General features: G+C 40.9%; 1 protein-coding gene across 3 annotated transcripts in view; it reads left to right on the top strand.

The window, feature by feature from the left end:
- Mkx (mohawk homeobox) overlaps positions 1-24,495 on the top strand; it is a 65,119-nt gene extending 40,624 nt beyond the window's left edge. For all 3 annotated transcript variants that reach the window (XM_075970764.1, XM_075970766.1, XM_075970765.1), the window contains exons 6-7: positions 22,297-22,330; positions 22,437-24,495. In XM_075970764.1, the coding sequence (XP_075826879.1) occupies positions 22,297-22,330; positions 22,437-22,623 (221 nt within the window). In that variant the 3' untranslated portion in view covers positions 22,624-24,495. The remainder of the gene's footprint in view (positions 1-22,296; positions 22,331-22,436) is intronic.
- The last annotated feature ends 2,588 nt before the right edge of the window (positions 24,496-27,083 follow it).

Genomic DNA, 27,083 nt, shown 5'->3' with positions numbered 1-27,083 from the left:
TGAACGGAAAATAACTTGCATACATGGGAGTTTTGTGTTTCCGTTTGTAAGTGTCCATGTCAGGTTTCTGTCTGGAGTTACATGGCCTGGTTCAGTTTGACAGTTGACTTTTTCTAATAAGCAAGCAGCCATCAAAAGGATACTTTACTTTTTAAAGAACGTAGTTACTTTGAGTTTTCCTTATTACTGCCTCCTCAGCTCTCCTAGCAAGGTGAGTGGCTGCACCTTGCCAGTCTCTGTGCTTCCTTCCCACTCACCACACTCCCTTGAGAGGGCTCCAGGCTGTCCAGCAGAGCTGTAGAATTGAGTTTTTCTATAGATGCAGCCTTGACTTTGCTGGCCTGCGAGTGGCTTCCTACCGTGGCCAGGCTTCAGGAGAGGAGTTCACATGCTCTCATTTTCCTAAATCTGGTCCTATGGTTATAGTTAGAATCTGAAGAATCTTCTAAATCTGGGAAGACTGGGGAATCAGTTTTATATTAAAATCTAATGAGGCCTCACTGCATTCTCTCACGGAAGTGGCATAGAGATGATGTTCTCGTCTTCCACACATGTTGCAGATTTGTTTGCTGATATTAAAGGCAAGCACATAGGAAGACACATCCCTTCTTTTTTACATAGGCATGTATGATCTTTTATAACCTTATATACATATATTCAATATTTTATATTGCTGTCATCTTATATGTATCATCTTGTATGTGTATATATATATCATCTTTACATATCATCATATATGTAAATTCATCTATTGTGAACCTCAGAGCAAAAGCATGGGGAAGACAATGTGGGAATGTGCCGTGAGTCTAGCCTCTATGGTTAAGTGTAGTAGCAAATGCTCCCGAGTAGCAAGGTTATTGCTTCATTAACTTAATTTACAGAATTCTTATCTAAGCAAAGCTTGCAAGTTAGGGTTAAAGTCAAAGCCATCAAAATGAATCATTGAAAAGCAGTTGTCCTCAACTCAGAGCTTTACAAGTGGATTACCAGAAAGCTGGAGTGAATGTGACCCCCACTTCACAGAGAGGACTTTGTGAACTCAACAGTACAGTAAGTGTCAGGAAAGAGAGTAGTTTTTGAGGTGGCGGGAGGATCCTCTTTATAATTTTATAATTGAAATAAGCAACAAAGGACATGATGGTCTGTGTTCAGTTTGTGATTTCTCTCGTCTGTCACATGTCAGACACTCCCTGTCTTCCTATGTTCATGGAGCTAGCTGTTAACAACAGCAGTGCGACACGTCTGTTGATTGACAGATTTGTTGATTGAGCACTGGGGAGTAGAAGTGCTTCCATCTTTGCTTCCGTCTCAGTTCGGAGAGGAAAGCATGTGTATATCTTTTGGTGTGCAAATCTGACAACAGGCAATGAAAATATGATAGGCCAGAAAAAACTCATCTAATTAGGAACAGAACCTATGCAAAGGAAATGGTTTATTTTACTGTGAAAGCAAAAATGTGCCTTTAGTGTCAGATACATTGGTAAGACCTGGAGCGTACGCCTTCTGCCCCTAGTGTAAACATGACTCCAAGACGCCTCTGGAAGTCATTACTCTGTTCTTATTTCATATGCATGCTCTGTTCTGGGGCTTGGTGCAGAACTTGATGGAAAGTTATTTTCTTTAAGTGACAGCTTGTTTACAGAAATTCCTTGAAATCTGGATGGTTATTGAAAAGACTGAAATAAATGTTGCCTGCAGCTGCCTGTAGCAGAGCTTCACCACACCTTCCAAAGTGATCCCATGCCTTGCTAGTAAATCATCTAACATCCATAAAGGTCATGGAGACGGCTCCCTTTGTAATATGAAATATTTATGTTTCTTTTGCAAAAAAACATACTGTGAATCATTTTGTTGTGTTTAGGTTGAGGGTACATACTAAATTATTCCAAAATTATGGGGGCCAAATGCCATTCCCTCCAAAAGTTTGTGCAATATCTATTTATCTGAGGGCAGATGACTGCTCTGGATAACCAGTGGCAGACTTCGTCAAGTTAAGTCTAAGTAAACACAGCTGAACATAAGCAAGTTGGACTACAAGGATTTCTTGAGCTTTGCTAATAGCATATGACCTTGGAGAATGCTGGGTTTTTTTAACTACAGTCTGCTTTCAGTGGAAAAAAATTCTTTTTGCTTCAAATTAACAAGTGATAATTAGAAGCTTATTGTGTTCTAATTTTTAGATGCAAGTCAAGTGAACATGGGTACATGCACCGAGCAGAGCCGCCCTCCTAAGGAAAGCTGTCTCTAGTCAGGGAGCAGAATGCAGCCTGGATAACTAGCCAGCCAAAAAGAGTTTGTCTGAGAAGACAAAAGGGGAGGGGGATCATTTTCACTTGTTTCCTTAAAGTCTTTGTGCCATTTCAACAGATTAAAATTGTGGTTTCCAAGGGGCACTAGCAAATAAGATGTGTGTGTGTGTGTGTGTGTGTGTGTGTGTGTATTCATCCATGCACATGCTACAACATGCTTGTTGAGGTCAGAGAACAACTTTCAGAGTTGGTTTTCTCCATCAACCAGGTAGATCCTAGGGCTGGAACTCAGGTCATCAGCCTTGCTGAATTGTCTTGCTGGCCTTGTTTATTCTCTAAGAAGTACCTGGACTCGGCAGGAAAAAAACCAATAGTTCCCAGCAGAAATTCCCATCATTCCTATACACTTTCTATGATTTCCTTTTGTGAGCCTTTAAAGCAATAATACATATCTTTTTACAATCACCAAAGATTGTCATCTTTTCACATAGAATGAAATCCAATATTGAAAAAATGTAAAGGCCCTTTGTGGCGGAAGATAAGTTCCTCGTGTCAAAGGTGGGATTTGAATGAGAACTGAGGTAAAGAGTGGATTCGTTGGAATTTGTCTCAAAACTTTTGGCCTGGATGTCAGCCAGATGGCCTTCTCTGTCTTTCCTTCATTTAGGGTAATGGTTTCTTTTTCCTTTACCCTTTGTATATGTTTCCTCCTGAGAATAAATGCAGTATGTATGAAGGGTATGTGGCTAATACAGATTTTAAAATAATTCATTTTTCGAGATGTTGGTATTTTATACTTAAAATCACATGTTGAATAATAGTAGATGAACGTATGGAAAAATGTTCAGCTCTTTGTGTTAATGTATTATTCTGCAGTTAAACCCTTTATTAATTATTCATTAATTTATCCATCCACCTTTCCCTGAATTTCCACAAAGAAAACTCTTAAGAAGATTATTTTCAAATATGTTGCTAAGTAGCACAACATCAGTTTGACTTCACATCATCATCGATTTCTAATGGTCCCTTTATACCTGCACTTGAAAATCAAGACACATCATATTCTGTATATTCAGGAATCAAACACCGCCCTGCTTGCTGTGGAGGGAACCCTAGCCATCTTCCTCTCCTGTTGAACTCAGAGAATGCTGTTACCAATAATCCATTCTCCACAGGTAGGGTCTTGAGAAACAATCTAGATCCCAGTTCCACTCAGTCATTTAGCAGTCCCCAGTCTATCTCCATTCCTCCTTTCCAGCTGTGCTGCTACTTCCAGGTACCTTCAACCCCGCCGGGATCCTCCCTGACTCCTTGCTCTCACACCATACATAGCAAGAGGAATCTTCCAAATGTCCTTACTTGATCCCACTTAAATATCCATGGTGTCTCCTGCTACCTTGTATTTCACACAAAGCCATAACTTTTGGCTTTTGTTAATTTCTTTTGATTCAGTCTCAGCTGACTCTACTCATCTGTAATTCAAGGAGAGATTCTCAAAGGAGTAATGGCATGGCACCTTCACCAAGCCCTTGTCTGCCTGTATAGGTTCTCTGTCATCGTTTTCAGCCTAGTGACTCTCTTCTTCTGTACCTCAGTGAGTGCTCTCATGCCTTTACTGTATCTTGGCACTTGGATAATGCCATCATTGGTTAGATATAAGGCATGAGGAGAGGAGACTGTTTGTTGTTTGGGGTTCTGTAGGGTGTTGTCCCTCTGCTACAAGAGAATCATCCCCTCATATCCTCATTGTTCTATCCTTTCACAGCTTTCTTAGCACTACCGTAAGTTTCTGTCCTTCATTTACCAAGTGGTCACCAGCTTTGGGATAAGATCCTTCTGTAATTATCATTGCTAAGGTCTGTCACCATGGCTGGTACACAGCCTGTGTTTGGTAAGTGTTTGCTGGGGGGAATCAATGAACCTGTGAGTAAGTAACCAAAGGGATATCTGATGCACCTGAAAGATAAATTGGGGTCCAGTCTATTCATGCTGAAAACTGGGTCTTGGACCTGTCAGAGAGCTTTTCTGAGTTGTATTTCCTACAATTGGAAATGGGAAGTTTTCCCCAGTGGCAGAAACTGAGTCTAGGGCCTTGCTCATGCCAGGCAAGTGCTCTGCCATTGTGAACCTTCAACCCAGGAATATGTTTAGTCATGTCAGCATTCACAAAAAGAAATTAAATAAATCATGTGATTATGATCGCGAAGTATTAGGTTTTTTCTTCTGACATTTGTTGATGGAGGTTGTTTGTTCATTCCTGGTTGTGCAGACCCTAAACAATCACAAAGGAACTATATTATTTGCAATACTCTTTAACAAATAGTTAAGCATATTGATAGCTAGCTCTTATATCTTAAATTAACACATTTCTATTCACCTATGTATCGCCACATAGTTGTGGCTTACCAGTAAGGTTCCATCCGGCATCTGTCTCCTGCATCTGTCTATTGAAGCAGCTCCACGGCTTCTCCTTGACTCTGCCTACTCTCTCCTCCTCTATCTGTTTGGAATTCCCACCTTGCCCTATTCTGCTAAGCCACTGGCTAAAACAGCTTTATTTATTAACCAATAAAAGCAAGACATAGACAGAAGGACTTCTCACACCAGACACTCAAAAAAAGATAATTTGATTTTCACTCAGGCCAGTTCAAATTCATTATACTATGGTTATATATTTTCTACCAAAGCACCAAGCATCCAAAGATGGGAAAAAAGTCCAAGGGAGGTCAAATGTTGTACCTATTAGTTAAGGTGACTGTCAGGTATATTTGATACTCCGTGCACTTCTACTGCAGTCAGAAAGTTCCTGAGAACTGGCTTAGCATAAAACAATGGCACAACTAACGTTGTTTAGCTTTGTGTATGAATTTTGCATCTTGTGAAAGGAAAGTACAGAACTGGATTAGATCCTCATAAGAATTCTAAACCGCAGCTTTTAAAGGTGAGCATTCTCAAATCTACTCTCTCTCTCTTAGGCAAAGTCTTCATAGTTGAAACTTTCTCCAAATAATCCAGAATAGGACACATGTTGGGGTATAGCTCAGTAGTAGAGTTGGCCAGCATTCGAGACGCCCTTTGTCCAACCTCTAGTGTTTTGTTTTGTTAAAGTACAGTTTTCTAACACACTGATTGAATGATGTGTGTGCAAGCTGCTGGTGCAAAGACTGCTTCAGGCATTAAACCAGATAGTGAACAACAGATTGGCCACTGCTACAGTCTGTTATTTAATGCACCGATTCTGTCACTGAAGATTCCTTCCTAATGTGTTGCATATTGTGGCTGTTCAACAACTGAAGTGACCTTCTCCAGGCTGTTGCAGAACTGAAGCTGCCATAATTATGCATCATGCCCTTTTGAGAATTTTCCACACTGCAGCTGCCTAGACATAACATGGCTTAGACAATTCAAACACAAACTATGAAGAACTGTTGTGTTTTTTATTATCTGTTCCATTTCAAGGTAAGTCTTCAACAGGCTTCAATTTTTGCTACAAAAACTAGCAAAGGCAAGTGTAGAATCACTTTTTATCATTCCTGGGTGCTCAGTGGCTCACAGACAGTATTTCTGATTTTCACAACCATCCTGGCGGTTTACTCTTCTTACTCCCTCTGTGCACATTTATAAAGTGAGACTAGTGACTTTCCTAGATTCATTCTAACAATTTGGTTGCAGATTGCAAAGAAAACAAGTGTATTTTTTGAAGTTCCACTGGCTGGGAATGTTCAGCATCCAGGCCCTGGCATCTAGTGAGGATTGTCTTGGTGCACCATCCCATGTCAGAGTCCAGGAGGGCAAGAGTTTATGAGAGAGCAGAAGGGATGAACACGTGTTTTCTGAAGAAGCCCACTCATTCATCCAGGAGAACCAAGTCCTTGAGACCTAATCACTACTTAAAGTCCCCTCCTCCCAGCAGTGCTACATGAGCTTCCATAGTGGGACCCTGAGGGATCATTTCAACCACTGCAGTACTCAGCCCTTCGGCTCCAAATAATAATAGCTCACTCTTTTCAAAACCGAGCAACAGCCTGTATAGGAACTACTCAGTCCTCCTTCACAGCTAAATATAGTATCTCAATTCCTCTACCCCACGCACATATCTTTAGGTTCAACAGCTGCCAAGTTGGTTTCATGATTCTGTATGAACGTTCCCCGGGGAAAGATACGAACAAAGGTTTACTCATCCCAGGGTACCAACAAACCAAAGTAACAGTTTCACCAAAGTCCAACTCAGTGAATCGGTGAATTTATTAGCTCCAAATCGCAAATGTTAGGGGTGACTTAAAGGTGTTGGATGACCCTAAAAGCAACTGCATCATCAAAAAGTCTCACCCTAGCATGGATGATGACTTTTCCGTAGTTGCATAACTCTGTAGCTCCTCCTCTCCCTGAACTCACCCTCTATATTTCTGTCACCTCCCAAGGACACAGGATCATACTCAGACATACAGTTGGAAGGGAAACATAGGAAGGAATGGCTTGAATCTCCCCTCCAAAAAGGGGATTAAGGGACACCCCAACCCCTCCTTTTATAAGGAATATCAGTGGTTTGAATATTAAAAGTCTTTAAGAGTAATTGGGAGCTGTTGTGATTGCCATGTAAAGCCTGACACATTTAGAGGACAATGTTCTACAACAGAGGGCAGTTCTAGCCTCTTCCCCTCTTCAGAGACCTGATAGTGCCAGCTACTTCTCAGGGATGCCATAGAAAAGGCAGATTAAAAGTAACCCTGTTGGGAGATGGCTCAGTGAGTCAGAGCGCTTGCTGCACAAGTGTGAAGACCTGAGTTTGAATCTCTGGGACTCATTAAAAAGCCTGAAGCTGATGAGTAGGCCTGTAACTCCAGGGGTTCAGAAAGATACTGCCCCAAGAGAAGAGGTCAGAAAGCAATAGAAGAGGACAGCCGATGTCCTCTGGCTTCCACGCACCTATGTGGGCATGTGTACCCATGTGTGGTATACACACACATACCACACACACAAATAAAAATTGCAAACATATTTTTAAAAAAAAATTTACAGAGCCTTTTCTTCATGTCAGTAGAAAGGGAAACCATGCTTTATTCTTTGGAGAAAGGACCAAATTAAATATCCAACAGAGGGCAGCAAAAACAGTTTACTTTGGTTTACAAAAGCTGATTATCCTTCCTAGAAAGAATTTGTGTTTGAAGATCCCATGTGGATTACTCTCTGTTACACTATTTTCCCATAGAAAATATAAGATAATAAAATAAAAGACCTATACAAATAAAATCCTTACCAACACTATAGTATAAAGCTGGGCCAAATCGGTTTGAGTTCAAAACACGAATGTAGTCTAATGATAGCTTGAATTCTTTGATTCTTAAATTTTTTATTACTAATGATTTCTTGTATATAATATCATGGCATAGAAAAATTATAATAATAGATCATAAGTTATACAAAGAGGGTGGATTATTTGCCACCCAGGGAACATTTTCCCTGTTCCCAATCTGCCCGTGTCTAAGCAAAGGCAAATGTGAACAGGTGTCTTTACCCTTCCTTGAATCTACAACCTTAAACCGTATAGAACTGCTAGAATTGCAACTCACACTAAAGCAAAATCATGGACACAATGCGTTGTGCCCAGCCTTAGACTGAGAACCCAATAATGGTTTTTCAAAATACCAAAGAAATGCTTTCATGTGTTGCCACACTTGAGAGAAGGCCAAGAAATCTCTGCATGGTTTGACTAAAAGCAGCAGCTTCTGATTGCTACATTGGTTTCCCACTGGGTCACCCTCTGCCTTCCATGTCAGGGCTTCTGAGGTATTTTTTCCTGTCAGAGCCGTCAGTCCCAGAGATAGGAACCAGGGATCTGTCCTTTGGACACCCAACCCCTGCTGCTGGAGTTTAATTCTCTTGTTTACAAAATTCTATGAAAATGGACTACAGCCCTAAAGAGTGACAGAAGGGACTCAAGAGCAGTCTTGGCACCTCCATGGATGTGGGCAGCCTCACAAAGCCAGCAACAGTGGAGCTCATAAGAGCAGGAGTCATAACACCACAGCTCCAACTCCAAACCACACCTGTCCAGGAAGCTCTGTTTCTGGTACATTGTCCAAGATGGACAGGCAGTCCTGGGAATGAGATGCTATCATCACCCATTTTACAGGTGAGAAATGCAAGCACAGTGTGTATAAGTAACTTGCCTGATATCACTTGCTTGGTGAGTCTGCTCATCATTTTCATGTGATCCCACATCAAATCCTGGGCCTTTCACAAATTATCACAAAGAATATTGTTTGTTTCCTATAAGATGCTTTTGCTGGGTCACCAGGATATAAAGTAAAGATGTTGGCTTCAAAGCCTGATGACCTGAGTTCAGTCTCCAAAACACACATGGTAGAAGGCAAGAACTGTCTGCTACAAGTACTACTCTGACCTCCATATGCTTTCATGTAAACACACACACACATGTAATAACATTAAAAAATGTTTTATCTCTTCAAGACCAGATTGTTAGGTAAAATCAACTTACTTCCTACACTTCTTTTATTTTTTGTAGAGATTCTCTGTATTCTAAATTTAGATGGTTATAGTGAAGTGAGCTCTATATGCCACTGTATTCAGTAGGTATTGCTTTGATTCAAATTCACATTTAATTTATTTGTAAAATAAAAATTGTACACATAGGGTACAATGTGATAATTGTACATTTAGAATGGAGTCAGTGTCTATTTTAGTTAAAATTCATTTTTATTTTTTAACCGGCACACAAAAACATAACAATTGTATCTTTTTAGGGTGTACCACACACTGGTTTTGTTATTTACAAGGTGAGAAGGAAGGAACACAGTCAAACACGGCTGCAGCATCTGCCACCAACTGCTGGGTGCAGCCCATATAAGACATCTGCCACAGGAGTGCAGAGTGTGCTGCAGAAAGACCACTTGTTTGTTTCCCGGCTGCCTGGCAGCTCAGGCTTGAAATAATCACACAGAAACCATATTATTTTAAACACTGCTTGGCCCATTAGCTCTAACTTCTTATTGGCTTACATATTAATTTAAACATCTCCATTAATCTGTGTATTGCCACGTGGCAGTGGCTTACCGGGTAAAGTTCCCAGTGTCTGTCTCTGATGGGGATACATGGCTTCTCTCAGACCCTGCCTTCCTTCTCCCAGAATTTAGTTTAGTTTTTCTAAACTAATCTGTTCTACCCTATCAGGCCAAGTCAGTTTCTTTATTAACCAATTGTATTCATAGCATACAGAGGGGAATCCCACATCACCTTCCCTTTTCGGTTTAAATAAGAAAGGTTTTAATTTTAATATAGAAAAATTACACACAACAAAACAGGTATCAAGCAAGAATTACAGTTACAACATTTATACCTAATTTATCTTTTATCATATCTAAGGAAAACTATAACTATGAATTCTTTGACTCTATCAAAGACTCAAGAAGGATATAATATTGTCTACGTAAACAATAAGTTCATTGTAAACAATTTCCAAAACTCTAGAATTGATAGAGACATCTTGCTGCCTGGACAGTCACCCAAGTTCTTCTGTACCATTGGGGCATCCATCTTCAGTCTACAGCCCCATAGTATCCAGCAGACTTTTCCATGAAGCAGGAAATTTCAAAGATAGTTTCACCTATTTCTCTCTCCTACAGAATGTCTATCAGACTCTTCCATAAAGCAGGAACCCTGAAGGATCGTCTCAACTTTAGGCAAGTTGAACAATCATTGCTTTGTGGGTCCTGCATGTCCAGTTTACCAAGTAGTCCAAGCAAGAGCAGTTTCTTGCCCAAATGGCTAACCAACTCCATAAGTATCCTCTTCAATGCCCATCTTCCTCTTGAAGTATCTTGGTATAGCCAGGAAATTATGATGTGTCTCACTGTCATGAAAAATTCTAAGTTCTTAAAACATTTTAAATACCATATTCTGAAGATCTCTGAAAGATTTGAAGAATATCTATCCAACTGAAATACATCTCTGTACATCTAGAAAATCTAACTAACATGACTACAAGCTTGACTATTATAGATGACTCTCTATTTACCTATATTTCTTAATTATACATTGCATTTTTAAATGAGCTAGGCAAACACAATACATTAATTAATCAAATTGACCTTAAATTTGTATCAATAAACAGAGATCCATACAAATGCAAATCTCTATAGCATATTCCCCTTTAAATGTAAACAAACATTTATAAACATTATTTGGGAACATGGGCATAGTTCTCTCTAAACTTCTTCCTGCTTTTTGTTGGGCAAAGTATTTTCTTTTGGGGGGTGTTTGTGGCAACCTGTCAGGGGTCTTGGTCCATCAAACCATAATAGTCTGGAATGATTCCACAGGTTCTCATCTTCTGTGGAAACAAAAGAAGAACCTCTTTTCTAAAACAACATATCCTTAGACTCAAATTCTGAAATCAAAATACCTTTAAAGTATATATGTTGGTTTAGTTTAACAGTCTGTACAACGAAATACCTCTCTGTATTTGGCTCCTTCACAGTCAAAAAATTTAAAGAAAACACAATTATATACATAATCCAGACTCTGTGCATATATCATCTTTATGTGGCTTGTTTTTACTCTATTACTTTTTAATATTTATTTTATTGTCTTTACTCCTTTAATCTATGACTGTGTGTACTCTGTCTCTTTAAAGACTTTACCTTTATTAAAAAATCATTTACTTATTTTATAACTCTTTATACTCCTTTTTTCTCTCTCCCAAGCCTATGTACATTTTTTTTAAACACACTGTGTCCTATTTTGATGTCTTTTCCATCTGGATTTGTCTTTATTACATATCTGTAATTATTTTCTGACCAGAAGTGCTTCTAAAAATACTAAGTCCTTCTTATAAATTTAAATGGTACCATTGCTAGGGGAAATACGGCACTGCCTGCATGCCCTGCCCAATCCAGCATGGCAGAACTGTTTGCTGCCTCTGAGAGCCATGCTCACAGCCCCATTTAAATGCTCAGCCTCCTGAAAGAATCAGAGTTCGTGCTGGCAGCATGACTTAGGAAGCCACAATTTCAAAGCAGTGTAGCTATTTTTCTGCTACCACTGAATCAAGAAAATCTTTCTTAAAGGAGCTATGATGTTAAGCTGTGCTTAACTCTGTTTTCTTTTTTCTTTTCTTTTCTTTCCTTTTTTTTGTGTGTGTGCCTAGAATTCCTTCCCAAAGTCGCTCAGGTTTTAAGTGGATTTTAGTTGCTTGTTTGTTTCCTGGCTGCTCAGCAGCTCAGACCTGAAATAATCACACAGAAACTATATTATTTAAAACACTGCTTGGCCCATTAGCTCTAGCTTCTTATTTGCTAACTCTTACATATTAATTTAACCCATCTCCATTAATCTGTGTATTGCCACATGGCAGTGGCTTACTGGGTAAAGTTCCCAGGATCTGTCTCCAGTGGGCCTACATGCTCCTTTCTGACTCTGCCTTCCTTCTCCCAGCATTCAGTTTAGTTTTTCCCACCTAGCTCTGTTCTACTCTATCAGGCCAAGCCAGTTTCTTTATTAACCACGGTATTCATAGCATCCAGAGGGGAATCCCACAGCAGGAGTGACTCTCATCTGCATGGAGATGCTCATCCTTTTTTCCTAGGGGCTTTCGTTTTCTGCCTGGCTTGGGGTGTGCAGTCCTGGGCAAAATTTAGAATGGATCCCTCTAGCAAGACAGACTCAAGGTAGGAAGGATTTTTCAGTGTTCTTTTGGTCAAAATAGACCATAGAAGACCACTTAATAGAGGCTGTCTGACCTCTAGCCACAGCTATCACACAAAGACAAGGCAGTGGCCTCACCTTTATGCATACTTCTTTTCACATCTATCCTTCAGAGTTACCAGAAACAATTCTGGGGAGAATCTACACAGCACAGTGTGAGCATGAAGACAACCTCAGGGACAAGTCCTCATCTTCTGCTTTGAGACAGGTTTCTGTGTTGTTTGCTGTTCTGTATAACAGATTGACTGGCTCTCAAGATCCTGGGAATTCTTCTGTCTCCATACCTCCCTTCTAGCCATAGGTGTGCTAGGATTACAGATGTGTGCTATTGCACCCATATTTACCTGAGAATCCTAATTCCAATCTTCATATTTGCATGGTAAATGGATTTTTGTATGGTCCTCCATTTTTCATTTCATGTGTACCTTCATTCCTGTTCAGACTTTACATACTGTTTCTAATTTAAAAACTGAAAAGATGAGACCCTAAAGGTCAAAATGCAGGAACAAAATGGTAGAGTAAATTCAGTTTTAAGATTCAAGTTTATCCAGAATGTTCACATGCATTTGGAATGTAGAAAGATTGGTGATAGAGTCCATCTTGTGTCAAAAATGTATTTTTTCTTTTGTAATAAATATAGCAGTTGAACTGTAAATATAGCACAACTGTCATTTGCTATTTTTCTGAAAGAGCCAATGACTGTGAATGCTGTCTTTTTATTGTGTCGTTTCTGGTGTTAATACAATCAGACAGGTTTAACCCCATGATCCTGCAGTCTGAAGTATCATTTCTGGAGATGGTGATGCAAGGAATTTGAACACTCTGGCAGCAGGCTGAGCCAACTCAAGATACACTGCAGTTCATATATCAGAGGAAAAATACTTTTTGATAGCTTTTCAGAGATACTGAAGAGTTTGAAAACGCACTGAGGGAGCCAGATGTTCCAGCCCCTTTCCAGATCATTACAAGTGAATATTTTTTTTCCATTTAAAAGGTTTTTATTTTGCTAAAGGAAGCCATATAAGAAGTCTGTAGCCTAATACCATTCAGCTGTGTATTTAGTAAATGACATTACCCTTCTAGAACTGCAAGGAACAGCAGTAAGCTTGCTTCTGCAGGGAACAGCCCTTGTGCTATGGAAGAGCACAGGGGATGAGGAGCAGTGTTAATAGGAGGGAATGAAATTAAGAGCAAACCAGTTTCAGAACCAGTTGTCCGATCTGTATGTAGAGTGGCTGCTTTTATAGACAGTGAGTGCTCCTGTAGCATGCAAGCACACAGAAGCAATTCATGCAGAGCTAGGAAGTCATTTTCTGAGACTTGGCTGGAAACCTAGCTTTCATACATGAAGCATTTTGGGTAGCATCTCCAATATTCCCCTTGAGAAAATGAAGTAACAAAACCCATCAGACACCCGAGGTCAGCAGCTCTTTAATGTGGCTCCAGAGCTCTTTGTCCTGGCATGCTGTAGTGTTCTGGCACAAAGAAAGCAAGAGCAAAGCCATCTTTGTCTTTGAAGATGATAGATTCCACACACTTGGTTCATTAATCTGAGTCGATGGGCTTTGCCTGGAGTTAAATATTCCCTCTTTACACAGAGGTTTTCATTTTAATCTCTAAACGGTACTGATTTTCTCAGTGACTACATTAAATGCTGCTTATAGATGGAAAATAATAAAGTGAGAGAGGAAGTTAGCATTTTAAAAATAAGGACCCTTATAGTAATATATGTATTTAAATCTCTTTTGATGTTTTACAAATATTGTCATGTGGTCTTTGTAACCACCCTATGAATCTGTGATCCATTTCTAAATGAAAATGTAGAGACACAGAAAGTTACACAGCTGATGAGTCCTCAGATAGCTGTGCTATAAGGTGAGTCTAGGCTCTGCCTCTATGTTACCTAGTGTCTTTGTGACCTCCTCTAGACCACCCTCATAGCTAATACAAGAGGCCAAGCAAAGTGAGTATCCACCATCTCAGACCTTCTGGCTGATCACCCACCAGCTCCTCCCTCCCACAGACTGTATGCTAATCTTCAAAGCAAAGTTTCAGACTGGAAGCTTTTAACTTAGCAAGGGTGGAGCAACCTTGGAAGAGACAACTGTGCATCAAGAACACTCAAAATGGTTAGTGGAAGACTGAGAGTGAACAGAAACTGTATCATTGGGTGACGCTCTGTATATTTTAGGAAGTTACTTTGAAGTCATAAATCCTGTTCCCTGCACTTTTAATGCACCAATCCAGATAGGTAAGAGCAGAATGGCCATGCATCCTAGAAGAAAAAAGACAACCAGGAATAATGGAGTGAGAGTAGTTGTGCATCCTACCAGCACAGTAGCACAGAGGACCGAACAAAGATCTGCGGCAAAATCCCATGTACTCTGCTGGAGTGAAAATTGATGAAAATCTATGATGGCTGGAGTTTGCCAGTAAGGGGCTGAGAAGCACATCTGTAGGGCGACCACAGCACTGGTGCTTCTGCAAGAAAAAAGATGCTGTGCATTGCTGTTAGTGACAATCCCTGGAAGTTTTGACAAGTGTTCCCCATCCAGATAAAGAGCTCTTTACCATTGGCCCTGTATAGAGGAGTGCAGCTTCTAATTTTTATATTTTGATGTGACCCGAAGGGGATGATGCATTGACAGAAAGGTTGCTGAGGTGGGGATACTACAGATCCAGGACATCTGGGCATCATTAGCCTTAGCTGGAGCCAGCCCACATGAGAGGTAGCAGGAAGGAAAAGAATGTTGGGCCAGATGTGGAAGCCATGCTAAGGGAAACACTGGCTCAATTTTTGGAAAGATTTTTCCTCAAACTCTTAAATGATTTTGGAAGCCACCTAATAATGGCCCTGAGATGAATAATTTAGCTAGAATATTGCAAGGCGGGGTGGGGGTGGGGTGGAGAATCCATCCATAAAGATGAGATTGGTTTCATTTTCTTATTCTCACTAATTAGGTTTCCAGTGGGCCCCACCCCACTGCTGGCTCATAAAACCCAGACACCTCATGACTTTTCCAGAGGCAGCAGACTCGCTAGTGACCCAGTGTCACTCCTCCTTTTAGGGGAAAAACCCAAGTTTTAGGGAAAAGCTCTCTCAAAACTGTTAGAATCAGCTTAGTCCTGAGGGATGAGTCTTAGACTGCTAGGTGTTTTCACTCTTTCGCTTCCTTTTTGGTCAGATATCATTTCAAATAATTTCCTTTGACTCCATCTGTCCCCGAGAGAGGATAACCACAGTTTCTTCTGCAAGTGCTGGGACAATGGCTCTCCTGTGGTGATTTAGCAGTGATTCTGTCCAGCTTAGAGGAAAGTGATCACAAGGCTTAGGATGACGTTCCTAAAACGTCATCTAATTAAAGCCTGGGGAATCTGTGGGAGCTTGTTTAGATTTCCTTTTCTGAGACTTGGACAGGTGCCTTGATCACAGACTAAGCCATAGGGACAGAAAGAAAGTTCTTGTTGTTCTTGTGTCCTTAGCCTACAGGCCTAGCAAAAAGTACAGAAAAAGACTTGAATAGTGTGTGTGTGTGTGTGTGTGTGTGTGTTCACTCATCTTTGGTATATTTAGGTTTCAATAGTGCTGCAGATAAAAGCCAGGGCCTCATGAATGACAGGTGAACTTGGGTATAACTCATGTCTGTTCCGTAATCATTGTAGCTAGTGATACATTAGACTCACCAGAGTCTCTAAAGGTCATTTGATCCAAAGAGATACCGGCATAATGGAATTCTGTAGCTGCAAACATGACCTTCAGTGTTAGCTGACTCAGAGATGAGTTTTGTAGTCCCCACTTCCTGAGTGCCTTGCAAGTTGTCGGACCTTTTAAGCCCTAGTGTTATTTGTAAACAAAAGTGGTTCTTGTTACCAGAGAACATTTAGAGAGTTCCTGGAATAATGGTTGACACAAGCACAGCAGTCAGTAAACATTAGCTAGTATTCTAATCACTTCTTCAACACTTGGGTTCTCTTTCTTCATATTCAAGTTTACACCGAATGAAGGAGGCTTTTGAGCTCATCTAAGATACTTGTGTTTCTCCCATGTTTTGCACATTAGGTAAATTCTAACAGTAAACTATTCTTTAGAATAGTTAAGGATAAGAAAAAGCAGAAGGGGTCTCCAAGACAGGTGCTGATGAGGCAGGAGTGATGGCCCAGTGGTTAAGAGCACTGACTGATTTCACAGAGGACCTAGTTTTGATTTCCAGCACCTGCATGGTGGCACACAACTGCCTAGAACTCCAGCTCCGGAGGACCTGAGACCTTCTTCTGGTCTCTTCAGGTGCCAGGCACACGCATGATACACAGGCATGAATGCAAGAAAAAACCCAAATACACACAAAATAATTACTTTTAAAATATACATGTCTAGAATATCCTGTTTAAACATATAAGCAGTAATCCCTTAGAAGGCCGTCTGCCCTATCCTGGTTTGGTTTCTGTTGCTGTGGTAAACATGATGACCAAAAGCAGTCTGGGAAGGAAAGGATTTATTTTATCTTACAGATCAAGGGAAGACAAAGTAGGAAATGAAGGCTTCCTAGAGGCAGGAACTGAAGCAGACACCATGAAGGAGTACCGGTTCCTACCTTGCTGTCCAAGTTGTTCAACTTGTTTTCTCATATACCCCAGGATCACCTCACTAAGGGTGGCACCACTCACAGTAGACTGGGCACTCCCACATCAATCATCAACCAAAAAAATGCCCATTGGATATGCACACCCACAAGGCAATCTGATATAGGCAATTCCTCAGCTGAGGGTCTCTCTTCCCAGATGACTCTAGTTTGTGTCAAGTTGGCAAAACTAACCAGTGCACAAATGTTACTATTTGGTTTAAATATCCTATCTTAATTCTGTTTCACACCCTTTCCCAGGTTTTCCATGGGACCATTACTTTCTTTTTTAAGAATATGTAAATACTAAATTCATTTAATTTTGTCTACAAAAAACAGAATAAAAATCACCACTTGATTTGATCGATTAGCAGTGAGAGTAAAAGCAAAAGCATTAATGTGCAATTTATGTATACTAAATGTTTTTCTTTCTCTAGAAATTACTCAGAATGAAACCTAATCATCGGGGGACTAAATCTGGAAAGATCTCAAATTGCGATAAGGAAAAGTCACAATTAGAGGGCATGCTTTCTACACCAGTGCTCATACATGCTAGTTTTATAGTCTTATGATCCAGAACCTTTTAGTTTTAGGGATCAATAAATATTATGGCATAGTCTTTCGCTATTGCATTACTTTCTTATTAGCTAAAAATAAGAATAGCTATTTTTAAAAAAGAAAGTAATGGTCCCATGGAAAACCTGGGAAAGGGTGTGAAACAGAATTAAGATAGGATATTTAAACCAAATAGTAACATTTGTGCACTGGTTAGTTTTGCCAACTTGACACAAAGTAGAGTCATCTGGGAAGAGAGACCCTCAGCTGAGGAATTGCCTATATCAGATTGCCTTGTGGGTGTGCATATCCAATGGGCATTTTTTTGGTTGATGATTGATGTGGGAGTGCCCAGTCTACTGTGAGTGGTGCCACCCTTAGTGAGGTGATCCTGGGGTATTTATTCATGTGTATTCAGGTGGGGGTGGGGAGCATCAGTGCCATAGTACAATGTTGTGAAGGTCGGAGAAAAACACCCCGAGAGTCTGTTCTCCTTCGCCCTATGAGTTCTGGGTTCTACGTCAAGCTGTTAAACTTGATGGTAAGCAGCTTTACCACCTGAGCCGTGTTGCTGGCCCAGAGCTCTTACCACGGAGGCCATGTGTGTGTGTATGGGTCGGCCCAGGCAGGTATCCTAATGTGGGGAAATGGGCATCCTAAGCATTGCAATGGGATGAGAATAATGGGTGCTGCTGCTTTTTTTATAATGTCCTGTTGTACTGAGCAGTCGGTGTTGCATGTCCTCAAGGAGATTGTCTCTCCATCCTGCTTGTTGGATCTTGTTCTTTTCGCCCATAGCCCCAACCCTGTGAAAACCAGAAGCTGGTCTGGTGTCCCGTGTTTCTGGGATGCACACACTTAACTAAACCTTGGCTATTCTCAGCAGCTCTCATGAGAGATGGCTGCCAAACTCACTGCTTGTGAAAGCCTGGTATTCAGACATTGGGGATTTTTGGCTTGCTTTAGACCCTTGACATACACCCCAAGGTTTTAGTTTTCCTGCAGGGACATGAGGCCGGTGTGGCAGGTGAAGTAGATGCTGTGTTCCGTTATCTTAGAATATAAACCACGGCTTCCTCTCTCCACTTACCTAGTCCAAGTGGCCTGCTTTGCTGAACGATTTTCATGTTTCTCTTTCATTCTCCCTACTTCCTATATTCTGCAGGAATGTCTTTCGCTCCTTCCATTTTAATTTAAAGAAATGTCTGTCATGCGACTTTCACGTTCCTTAATTTGAAAAATAGTCATAAGCTTAATCTTCCTTCCTTTTATTTACGTGGCAGGGACACAAGTGCTCTTGCGTGAAACACTGAACAAAACAGTTCCAATTTGAGGATTTATTCATTAAACTTGAAAAATATATCACAGAGGAGAAATATTTGGCCATACTTTTCTCACTTTCTAGGCCTGCAGATGTTAGAAATTAGTAAGCTTCTAGTGGCTTTCATGAGAGCTGAAAGGGTCCTTGACTACTGAGCCCTGTGCTTAGACAGCCTGAATTGCCATGCAACTGAGTTTTTCATGTAATTGTTTCTTTGCTTAATTTTCTAAGGAAACACTCATCCAAACAGGATAACCCTACCTTAAGTTTCAACATGCTTTGAGTTTTACAGCATTTAAGATTTTCCTAACTGCCCACTCTTTTTTTTTCTTTCCTTTTCTTTTTTGGTTTAAAACAGGCTCTTTTGGCTGATTCAATAAGCAGTCCCTGCCAACCAGTTGCTTTTATGGTAATTGACAGCGTAGCTGATTTTTAGAGTCTTAGAACCTAAAAGGGCATTTTAGCTTAGACTTTGGGGAAGCTGAGCCAGTTACTTGCAGAGGGAGGTGCCGCTGAGCCTGCTGTTGACGGTCAGAGCCTGCCCTGTGTGCATGCTCACATCACTGCGCCCAGGAGCTGCAGCATTTCTGTAGCCTGGGCCTCTGCTTCTTCTGACTCTCAGCACTATGCATTCTGTACCTTTACTTCTCCTGCCTGGAACGTCTGGCACTCCGAAAGATCAACTCTCATGTGTGACAAAAGTGACCTGAGCATCATGACTGCTGGTGATGGGGACAACATCCCCAAGGTTCCTGAAGTACTGAGTATGGACTGAAAGGACAACTAGTTCAAATGAAAAGGAGAAAGCAAGTATTTGTTTTGAAGGAAAAAAAAAACGCAGGAAAAAAATCATAGCATTTAGTAGCACCATCCAGTGTTAGCTGGGGATTATAAGCTTGCTGAGTTGTCCTCAGATGGTGTCAGTCTCTAAAATAGCTGGGATGTCCCCAAATCCCAGCTCAGCACAATAAATAGAAGTCCCCAAACTAGCAGATCTTTAGAGTTCTTACTTTCCAGAAAATGCACAAACGTTTCCAAGAAGAAGGAGGTTATTTGTGAATTTCCTTCTGTTGTTCATCTGTGAACTTGACTCCTCAGGGGTGGGTCTGGATCAAAATAGCCTTTTCACACTAGGAAGCCCCAGGAATATCCACACAAAAGCATCTATGCTTTAAGCTTAAGAGACCCTAGATGCAGAGAAGCTTCCAAGTGTTGACAGTCAGCTTTTGCAACTGGTCTGAAATCCTCAAGAGTGCACTTTAGGACAGTTTTAGCCTTGATAGAAATGCAAGATGTCTTCCAGCTGTACCATCTTATGCAGTTCTGTCTCTGTCTTCAGACCCAGTCCTACCTGAGGACACCGAGTACACCCACGTGCCTTAAATAAAGTGTAAAGTTCCCTCTTGAGACTCGTGCACAGAATAGCATTGTAAGGTCTGTTGAAAAACAAACAGGGGCTAGTGAAATGGCTTATTGGATAAAAGCGCTTGCCGTGCAAGCCAAAAAACATATGTTCAAATCTTCAGGACTCATGTAAAAGCTAGGCTTTTAGTAGGAGCATCTGTAAAACCAATGCTTCCATGGGGAGATAGGAGATAGAGACAGAAGAAACCTTGGGAACTGGAGGAACCAGCTAGTCAGCTATACAGGACAGTGAACAAGCAATTCTGCTTTGAACAAGGCAGAACCAGCAACTGAAGTTGCCCTGTGATGGCTCTCTGTGCTCTATGCACCATAAACACACACATTCACACCTACAAATGTGCACATGTGTACAGACTCACTGTACACACATGTATACATACACGAGGTGGGGGGGGGGAGAAACTAATAACTAATTAGAATGCCCAAACAAGGATTTGAGGGATAGTTTTACACATAAGAGATATTTTTAGAGGCACATTCATTTCCAAGTAAGTAGAATTTCATAATTTCACGTCTGCTGCAGGAATCTCCTTTCTCCCTGGCTTGACTAAGGAGCATCCACAGTGGTGCCAGCAACATCTAGCTACTCTGGGGGCTGCAGAACATTAAGCTTCCTCCTCATCTAGAGGAACCCCATGTCCCTCTACATGCAGGCGACGTCACTACATGTCTGTCAGCTACAAGCTCTCTGCTTTTCCACAGTCACCACCCTCCAGTGTTCCAGTCCCTTCACCTGTGGGAAGTGGTTCAGCTGTGAGCCTGAGCATCAGAATGTGGTCTTTTCTTATTTCTCTGATGTCTGTAAGTTCATGGAACTTACTCTGCTTTTGAAAAATCTTTCCTGCTGGGGAGATGGCTCAGTGGTTAAGAGCATTGCCTGCTCTTCCAAAGGTCCTGAGTTCAATTCCCGGCAACCACATGGTGGCTCACAACCATCTGTAATGAGGTCTGGTGCAGACATACACAAGGACAGAATATCGTATACATAATAAATAAATATTTAAAATTTAAAAAAAAAAGAAAAATCTTTCCATTGACTAAACATCCAATAACCAATTGTTTCACTTTTGGCAACAGTTGTGGGAAAAATTGAGCAAAGACCAAAATATTAATTTTCTCTCTCTGTCTCTCTCCTCTCCCCTCTTCCAGCCCTCGGCTCTCTCCTCTCTCGCTGTAAAATGCCCAGTGTTGCCAGTTTTCCTGCCCAGAGGCCTTGACTGGCCTCTGCTCTGATTCATCTTGACCCTGTCATTAGTGAGTGAAAACAGATACCAGAGGAGATTTGTTGTCACCAGATAGATATACACCCCAGCACAAAGTCACTAAAGCTGAAGAGTTTAGGATGGAGACCCCGAGAGGGCTCAGTGGCGGAACGCACCTGCCACCTTACCTCACAAGATGGCTTTGATCCTGGGACTCACATGGTGGAAGGAAAGGACAAATTCCTGTCCTCTGATCTCTGTACATGTGGCTCACACATACATACACCCTCATTATTGTATAAATGTGATTTTTTAAAAAAAAAATTAAAGCAACAACCAAAGAGACTTGACTCAGAAAGTTTCTATAAATCAGGATTATTGAGTTCTGCAGGCTAAAAATTATTGCTGCTTTATTTCATGTACATGAGTGACTTTCTAACCCCAAATTATCCAACATGGCAGGGTGAGCCTCTTAACTGTCCAGGCCAACCCAGCCGGGTCAGAAGATCCCAGGCTGACTGCACTCCAGACCTAAGCATTCTCCCCAAACCCTGTGAAATGTCTCACCCCTCAAGCTTGAGTCTCAGCAAAACGCAGAATATTAAGGTTGGGGAAGCCTCAGCAGCTTCTAGGAAAGTCCTTATTTTGTAGTTGAAGAAAAGCAATCTGCCTTACGTAGTATGGTAATGTGTGGTAGTTGCTAATAGGCAAAAACAGAACAAGCCCATTGAGCGGCCCATTACGGTCAGTGCTCCTCCATGCACAGCCCTTCCCACGAAAGCTCAACTTCCTACAGCAAATTAATCCTTCTTGCCTTGATAACTACTGGAATCTGTTTTGTTTTTGTTTTTTTTTTTAAAGAAAAAAAGAAAACTAATTTTCAGCCATCTTTCCGATTAAATTTTATTCTTGGCAATTAATGAAGGAATCCTAAGAACTGGTGGGATGGTTCAGTGTTCAAGAGTAGTTTTTGCTCTTCCAGAGCACCTGCATTTGGTTCCCAGCACCCACCGCTGGTGACACAGCTGCCTGTAACTCCAGCTGGGGTGGAGATCTGCTGCCCTCTTCTGGCCTCCGTGGGCAACTGCACACGTCTCTGTCTCTCACACACACATGCGAGAGAGCTAAAAATACAATAAATCTTTTTAAAGAAGTCCCAGAGACAAGTAACTGAACTTGTGAATGTGTGCTTCTCTTTGCAGACACTCTGGACAACGGCTCGAATAAAGGTGGCAGGTGAGCAAAACAAGTTTCCTTTGCCATTGATGCTTTGCTGTGATACTGTCTCCAGTGCACACAGCAGCGGGTTTGATCCTTTCTCTTCTCTTTCGCTCACATGCAGTGCGGCTAACAGACGGGGCCCGAGCAAGGATGACACGTACTGGAAAGAGATCAATGCAGCTATGGCCCTAACAAACCTCGCCCAGGGAAAAGACGAAGTGCAAGGGACCACCAGCTGCATCATCCAGAAGTCTTCCCACATAGCAGAAGTAAAGACAGTCAAGCTGCCTCTGGCTCAGCGCTTCTAGTGTGGCCAGGGGTGCTGCTGAGCATGTCAGTGTTTTTTGGTTTTTTTTACCCAAAATCCTCATCTTAAGAGCCAAAGCAGGTGTGAAGAGGACTCCCAGCCAAACCTCCTAAGTTCAGCTATCCTAAATACACCAGTTGCTTCTATAAAAAGACACATACATTATAAAAAAGTCATTTTAATCAAAAATATTAACTTATTTTATGTTACTGAAACTATGCATCTGTGTCGCCATTACAGTAAGTGCCTTGCTTCCCTGAGATAAGCTCCAACGTGGGCGCAGTGAAGAGCTGTGCCTCAAACAGCCAACGTCGACCCTTGCTGGACCACATGGTTCCAAACCGGTGCAAGACCGAAGCCAGAATCGCTGAAAGCCCTTGAAATGAGTCCAATCACTCACGCACTGAAACTTGGAAATCTGTTCAACCCTGGTGAAGTGCTTTTTTCTTTTTCTTTTTTTTTCTTCTTCTCCCATAAATGCCTATAGGGCTAGAAATTGTTCTTTGTGCTTTCCAGGGTGACAGTGAGAATTTTATGTGTGGGTTTTGTTAGTATATCTGATATGTGAGCAGCTTCCAAAATGAAAGGTGCAGCCGGCTCACTTGATGTGAACGGCTCACGTGATGTATACGTTTAAGAAGAGACACTTTCAAACTAGTAATTACAGCATGCTGTAATCAGAAATTATTTTCCCGATCACTGTGGAAAGAATCCCAATGCCCTTTAAAACTAATTTGGATTTTTCTTTTTCGAAGTTTTGCAAGGAGCCTTATTATATAAATCGCTGAATTTTGTTCCTGTGCAAAATTAAACCTGTAGTTTAGTTTTAAGACATGATCTTGCTTGCATTGGTCAGTGTTCCTTTGTGGTGGAAACTGGCTTTCAAATGGAGTAACTAAGCTTTTTATTTGGTTTATTTCAAGTCACGATTCTAATGAACAATTTGTATTGCAACAAGAACAAGAAAATGAAGGGAAAATATCTGTATGTGGATATACATATATGCAGAAAATTGATTTTTAAAATTTAAAACATATGGGAAACAAAACAGGAACAGTCTCTGGTTTGTGCCAAGTAGGACATTCAAGTAAAATGTAAATGAAGTCTTGCATTGAAAGAAAGAACATTTTGTTTCTAACTGACACTACCACTGAGTGGAAACAGTCACTATCAAAGGAAAAGAGCGTCCTTGCCATTAAACATCCTAACCAGCTTGGGAACACTCGAAACCTACAGAAATGTGGAGACCCCGAGCAGAGCAAAGCAAATGTCCAAGAGCAAAGTGAAAAGATGCCTAGTTTGGAGTGGGATTTTTTTTCTGGGTATGTAATCTAGTTCTTAGATTTTTTTTTTTTGACTGGAAAGCACTTTTGCCAAATGTGAATGACATTCAGTAATATGGCATGTGCTGACATTTTTCTTTATTTTACAAAAAGCTTTTACAAGTCAAAGGTTGCTCTTTGCTGCTGAGTGGACATGACTGCCTGGATGGCCATTGTAAGACACTTTTTCATGTATCATAGCCTTGTGGGGTGGGGTATCTAGTGTAATGAAGATCATTTGATATGAAAATATTTTGTATGTATTTTTACTGTTTTCTTAAGCGCAGTCTGCAGTAGCAGGAAGCCCAAGGTGAGGTGTTTACATGATGACCGTATGAGTGAATGAAGTATTGGCTTCTGCTACTGCATCCTCAGTACTCTCAGACCCAGGGTGCAAAGTGGCAGCCACCACAACGCCTCTGCCCAGACATGAGTGTGGCAGTGAAAGACAAGGACAAATACTTCACTCTTTTTCATACTATTATAAGTTATTCTGGTATTAAATATTTTAATAAAAGTGTTTTTGTTTTACCATGTTGCAATTATAAAAATGAATGCTGGTTGTATTTTATTTGAAATTGTCATGTTATATTTTTTCCATCTTTTGGGGAAAAAAATCAGTGAATTTGTTCTGTATTATGAACACAAACACATGATTTCTTTCAATTACCAAAGCTTGGAGTCCAGCCTGTACACACTTCAAAAAAGACATATCATTAGCATATCCCCAGCAATGTCTCCAATTACAGTTACTTTTAACTTATTCTTTTTCTTTCATTGCTGTTGTCTGAATTATCTGGAACTCAGAGACTCCTTCACCCCTTAAAAGCACCTTAAACAACACTGAGCCAGCAGCCGAAAGGCTAACACGTAATTTATATTGAAGAGAGAGACTCGCCTTCTTTTTATCTTACAATTGTATTTTAATAAAACTACTCACTGTCGGGAGTTCTTGACAGATTTAAAATAAAATTTCATTTCTAGACTTCAGTGATCATATGGGTTTTGTTTGCCTTTGAAAGCTGGCCAGTGGGAGGAAGCAGTAGACAGGAGCGGCTCGCATGTGGGTCATGGAATGGGGTGTGCTATAGTTGGATCAAGTTTGAATTCTTTCACTTGAGGCCACCAACCCACCTGTTAAGACCCAAGGACAAGAGCACAACAAAGACTGTTCAAATACTGAATTGCACTGAATTCTTTCTTTCCATAGATAATACAATAGCATTCTTTTTCTGTATTTGTTCATTCGTGGATTTTAATTATCTCATAAAATGATCTTATTAGCATATAATATAATGGGCTTCATCATGTCATTTGCATACTTATATGTTTTTATACTGGGTTCAACAGCACCTCCATTCATTACTGTGTGTTCTATATGGGAGAGAAGCTTAGCTTGGAAGCCAGGCAGATCTGCATTGCCCTGCTAGCTCTGTCCGCCCCCACCATGACTGCAAGATCCAGACTCAATGTTCAGAGTTTTTATATGCAAAATATGAGGAAGGAGCTAGCCCTGGTAGACTTTGTGAAAAAAGTTGAAAGAATGGATGATACATAGAATACAGGAACCAGCAAGATATCTCAATGGGAAAAGACTTTGCTACCAAATCTGACAAGATTTTGCTCTCCAGAACCCACATAGTAGAAGGATAAAATTTACCCCTGTAAGTTGTCCTTTCATCTCCACACTCCTGAAGTGAAATAAACAAATACGAACTATTAAGATGCCTACTACAATGGCTGACAAATCACCACTCAGTAAGTGGAAAACACTACCACATAATTTGTCCATGTGATGTTTGTGTAGAGGATGAAAGTGTAGGTGGAATAGGAGACACAAATACCTTGACAGAAATCTCGAAGCATGGAAAACTCTGACTTGAAGGACGGCAGTGGTGATGTTGGTACTGGCGTTAGATATGCTCATTGGCATCACTTTGAACTGCTACACCAAAGCATGAAGTAGAGCAAAAGCAAGGGAAGCAAACACACCAAAGACAAGTGCACTTACTGGTGTCCTTCACTGGGGTGACAAGGACTGCTTTTCCTTCTGTCCCTCTCCACACTGCTCAAGATGACCAAACTCAACTTCATGTCTGTGTTCCCTGCATGCTCTAAATAGCAGTGTTTAACACACAACGCCGCTGGCCACAGTCCTCTTTTTAAATTCATCCAGCTCAATGATAGCAAACAGAGACTAATGACAGAGAATGGGGGCGAGGAAGGTCACCTGTGTCCTGGAAGGCAGCATCATGGGGCAGAGGTGGGGCTAGAGGGCCTAACAACTGGGAAAGAAGTATCACCCACCAAGGCCAGAGTTCGGTCAGTGAAATCAAGTCTGTGCAGTTCACTGAGATGGTGGGTGAAACACTTTGCAAGCTCACAAGTGTGTACAAAGTTGTGATTACAAGTGTGTGCCACATCCCCATGGTCATGATAACCATCCTTCCTGACAATGTAGGTCATGGTTTCCATGGAGCATACAGAGTCCCTTGTTTTACTAGACACATGATGTACCATTCGGGTCCTCCTGCGCACAGTTTCTTGACTTGGACTTCTTTGTGACAACAGAACCAGGGTATGACAGCTGCTTGCTATCCCACAGGGATCCAGTAACAAAACCTGTCTAGGTTTGGGAAAAAAAACCAAATGACAGCAAAGTCCTGTATTTTCTAAGGTGAGAAGATAGCCAGGATTTGTGGGGGGAAACAGTGTGTTCTCACAGGTCTCTATAGGAATCTATCGCATGCAAAGACAGTAGGGCTTAGAAAACAAATAATAGTCCACAGTCAGTTTCTGCATATTTGGCCTGTAACACATCAAATATGATAGTTCTGTTTTGGCTTTAATCTAATTGATATACAATAGCTCATCAGTGGAGTGTGATATCTATCTACTGATATGTTATAGAATAATCAAGTCAGGGCAACTAGCATATCCCTCTGAAGTTTCATTTCTTTGTGGCAAACACTCCAAGTCCTCTCCTCTAGATATTTTAAAGTATTTAAGTATTTTGAAGTTTCCAGTCAGGATATTATTGCCAACTATGGGGGGGCTCTAGAGCACACCCTTATTGTATATTCTGCCTTTGAACCCTGCCTCTATTATCCCTCTGCTTCCTCTATGCCTTCAATGCTAA

Source organism: Microtus pennsylvanicus, chromosome 4 (genome assembly GCF_037038515.1).
Source record: "Microtus pennsylvanicus isolate mMicPen1 chromosome 4, mMicPen1.hap1, whole genome shotgun sequence".
Classification (NCBI taxonomy): Eukaryota; Metazoa; Chordata; class Mammalia; order Rodentia; family Cricetidae; genus Microtus; species Microtus pennsylvanicus.
The sequence above is the reverse complement of the archived record's forward strand: the minus strand, read 5'-3'. Positions and strand labels throughout refer to the sequence as shown.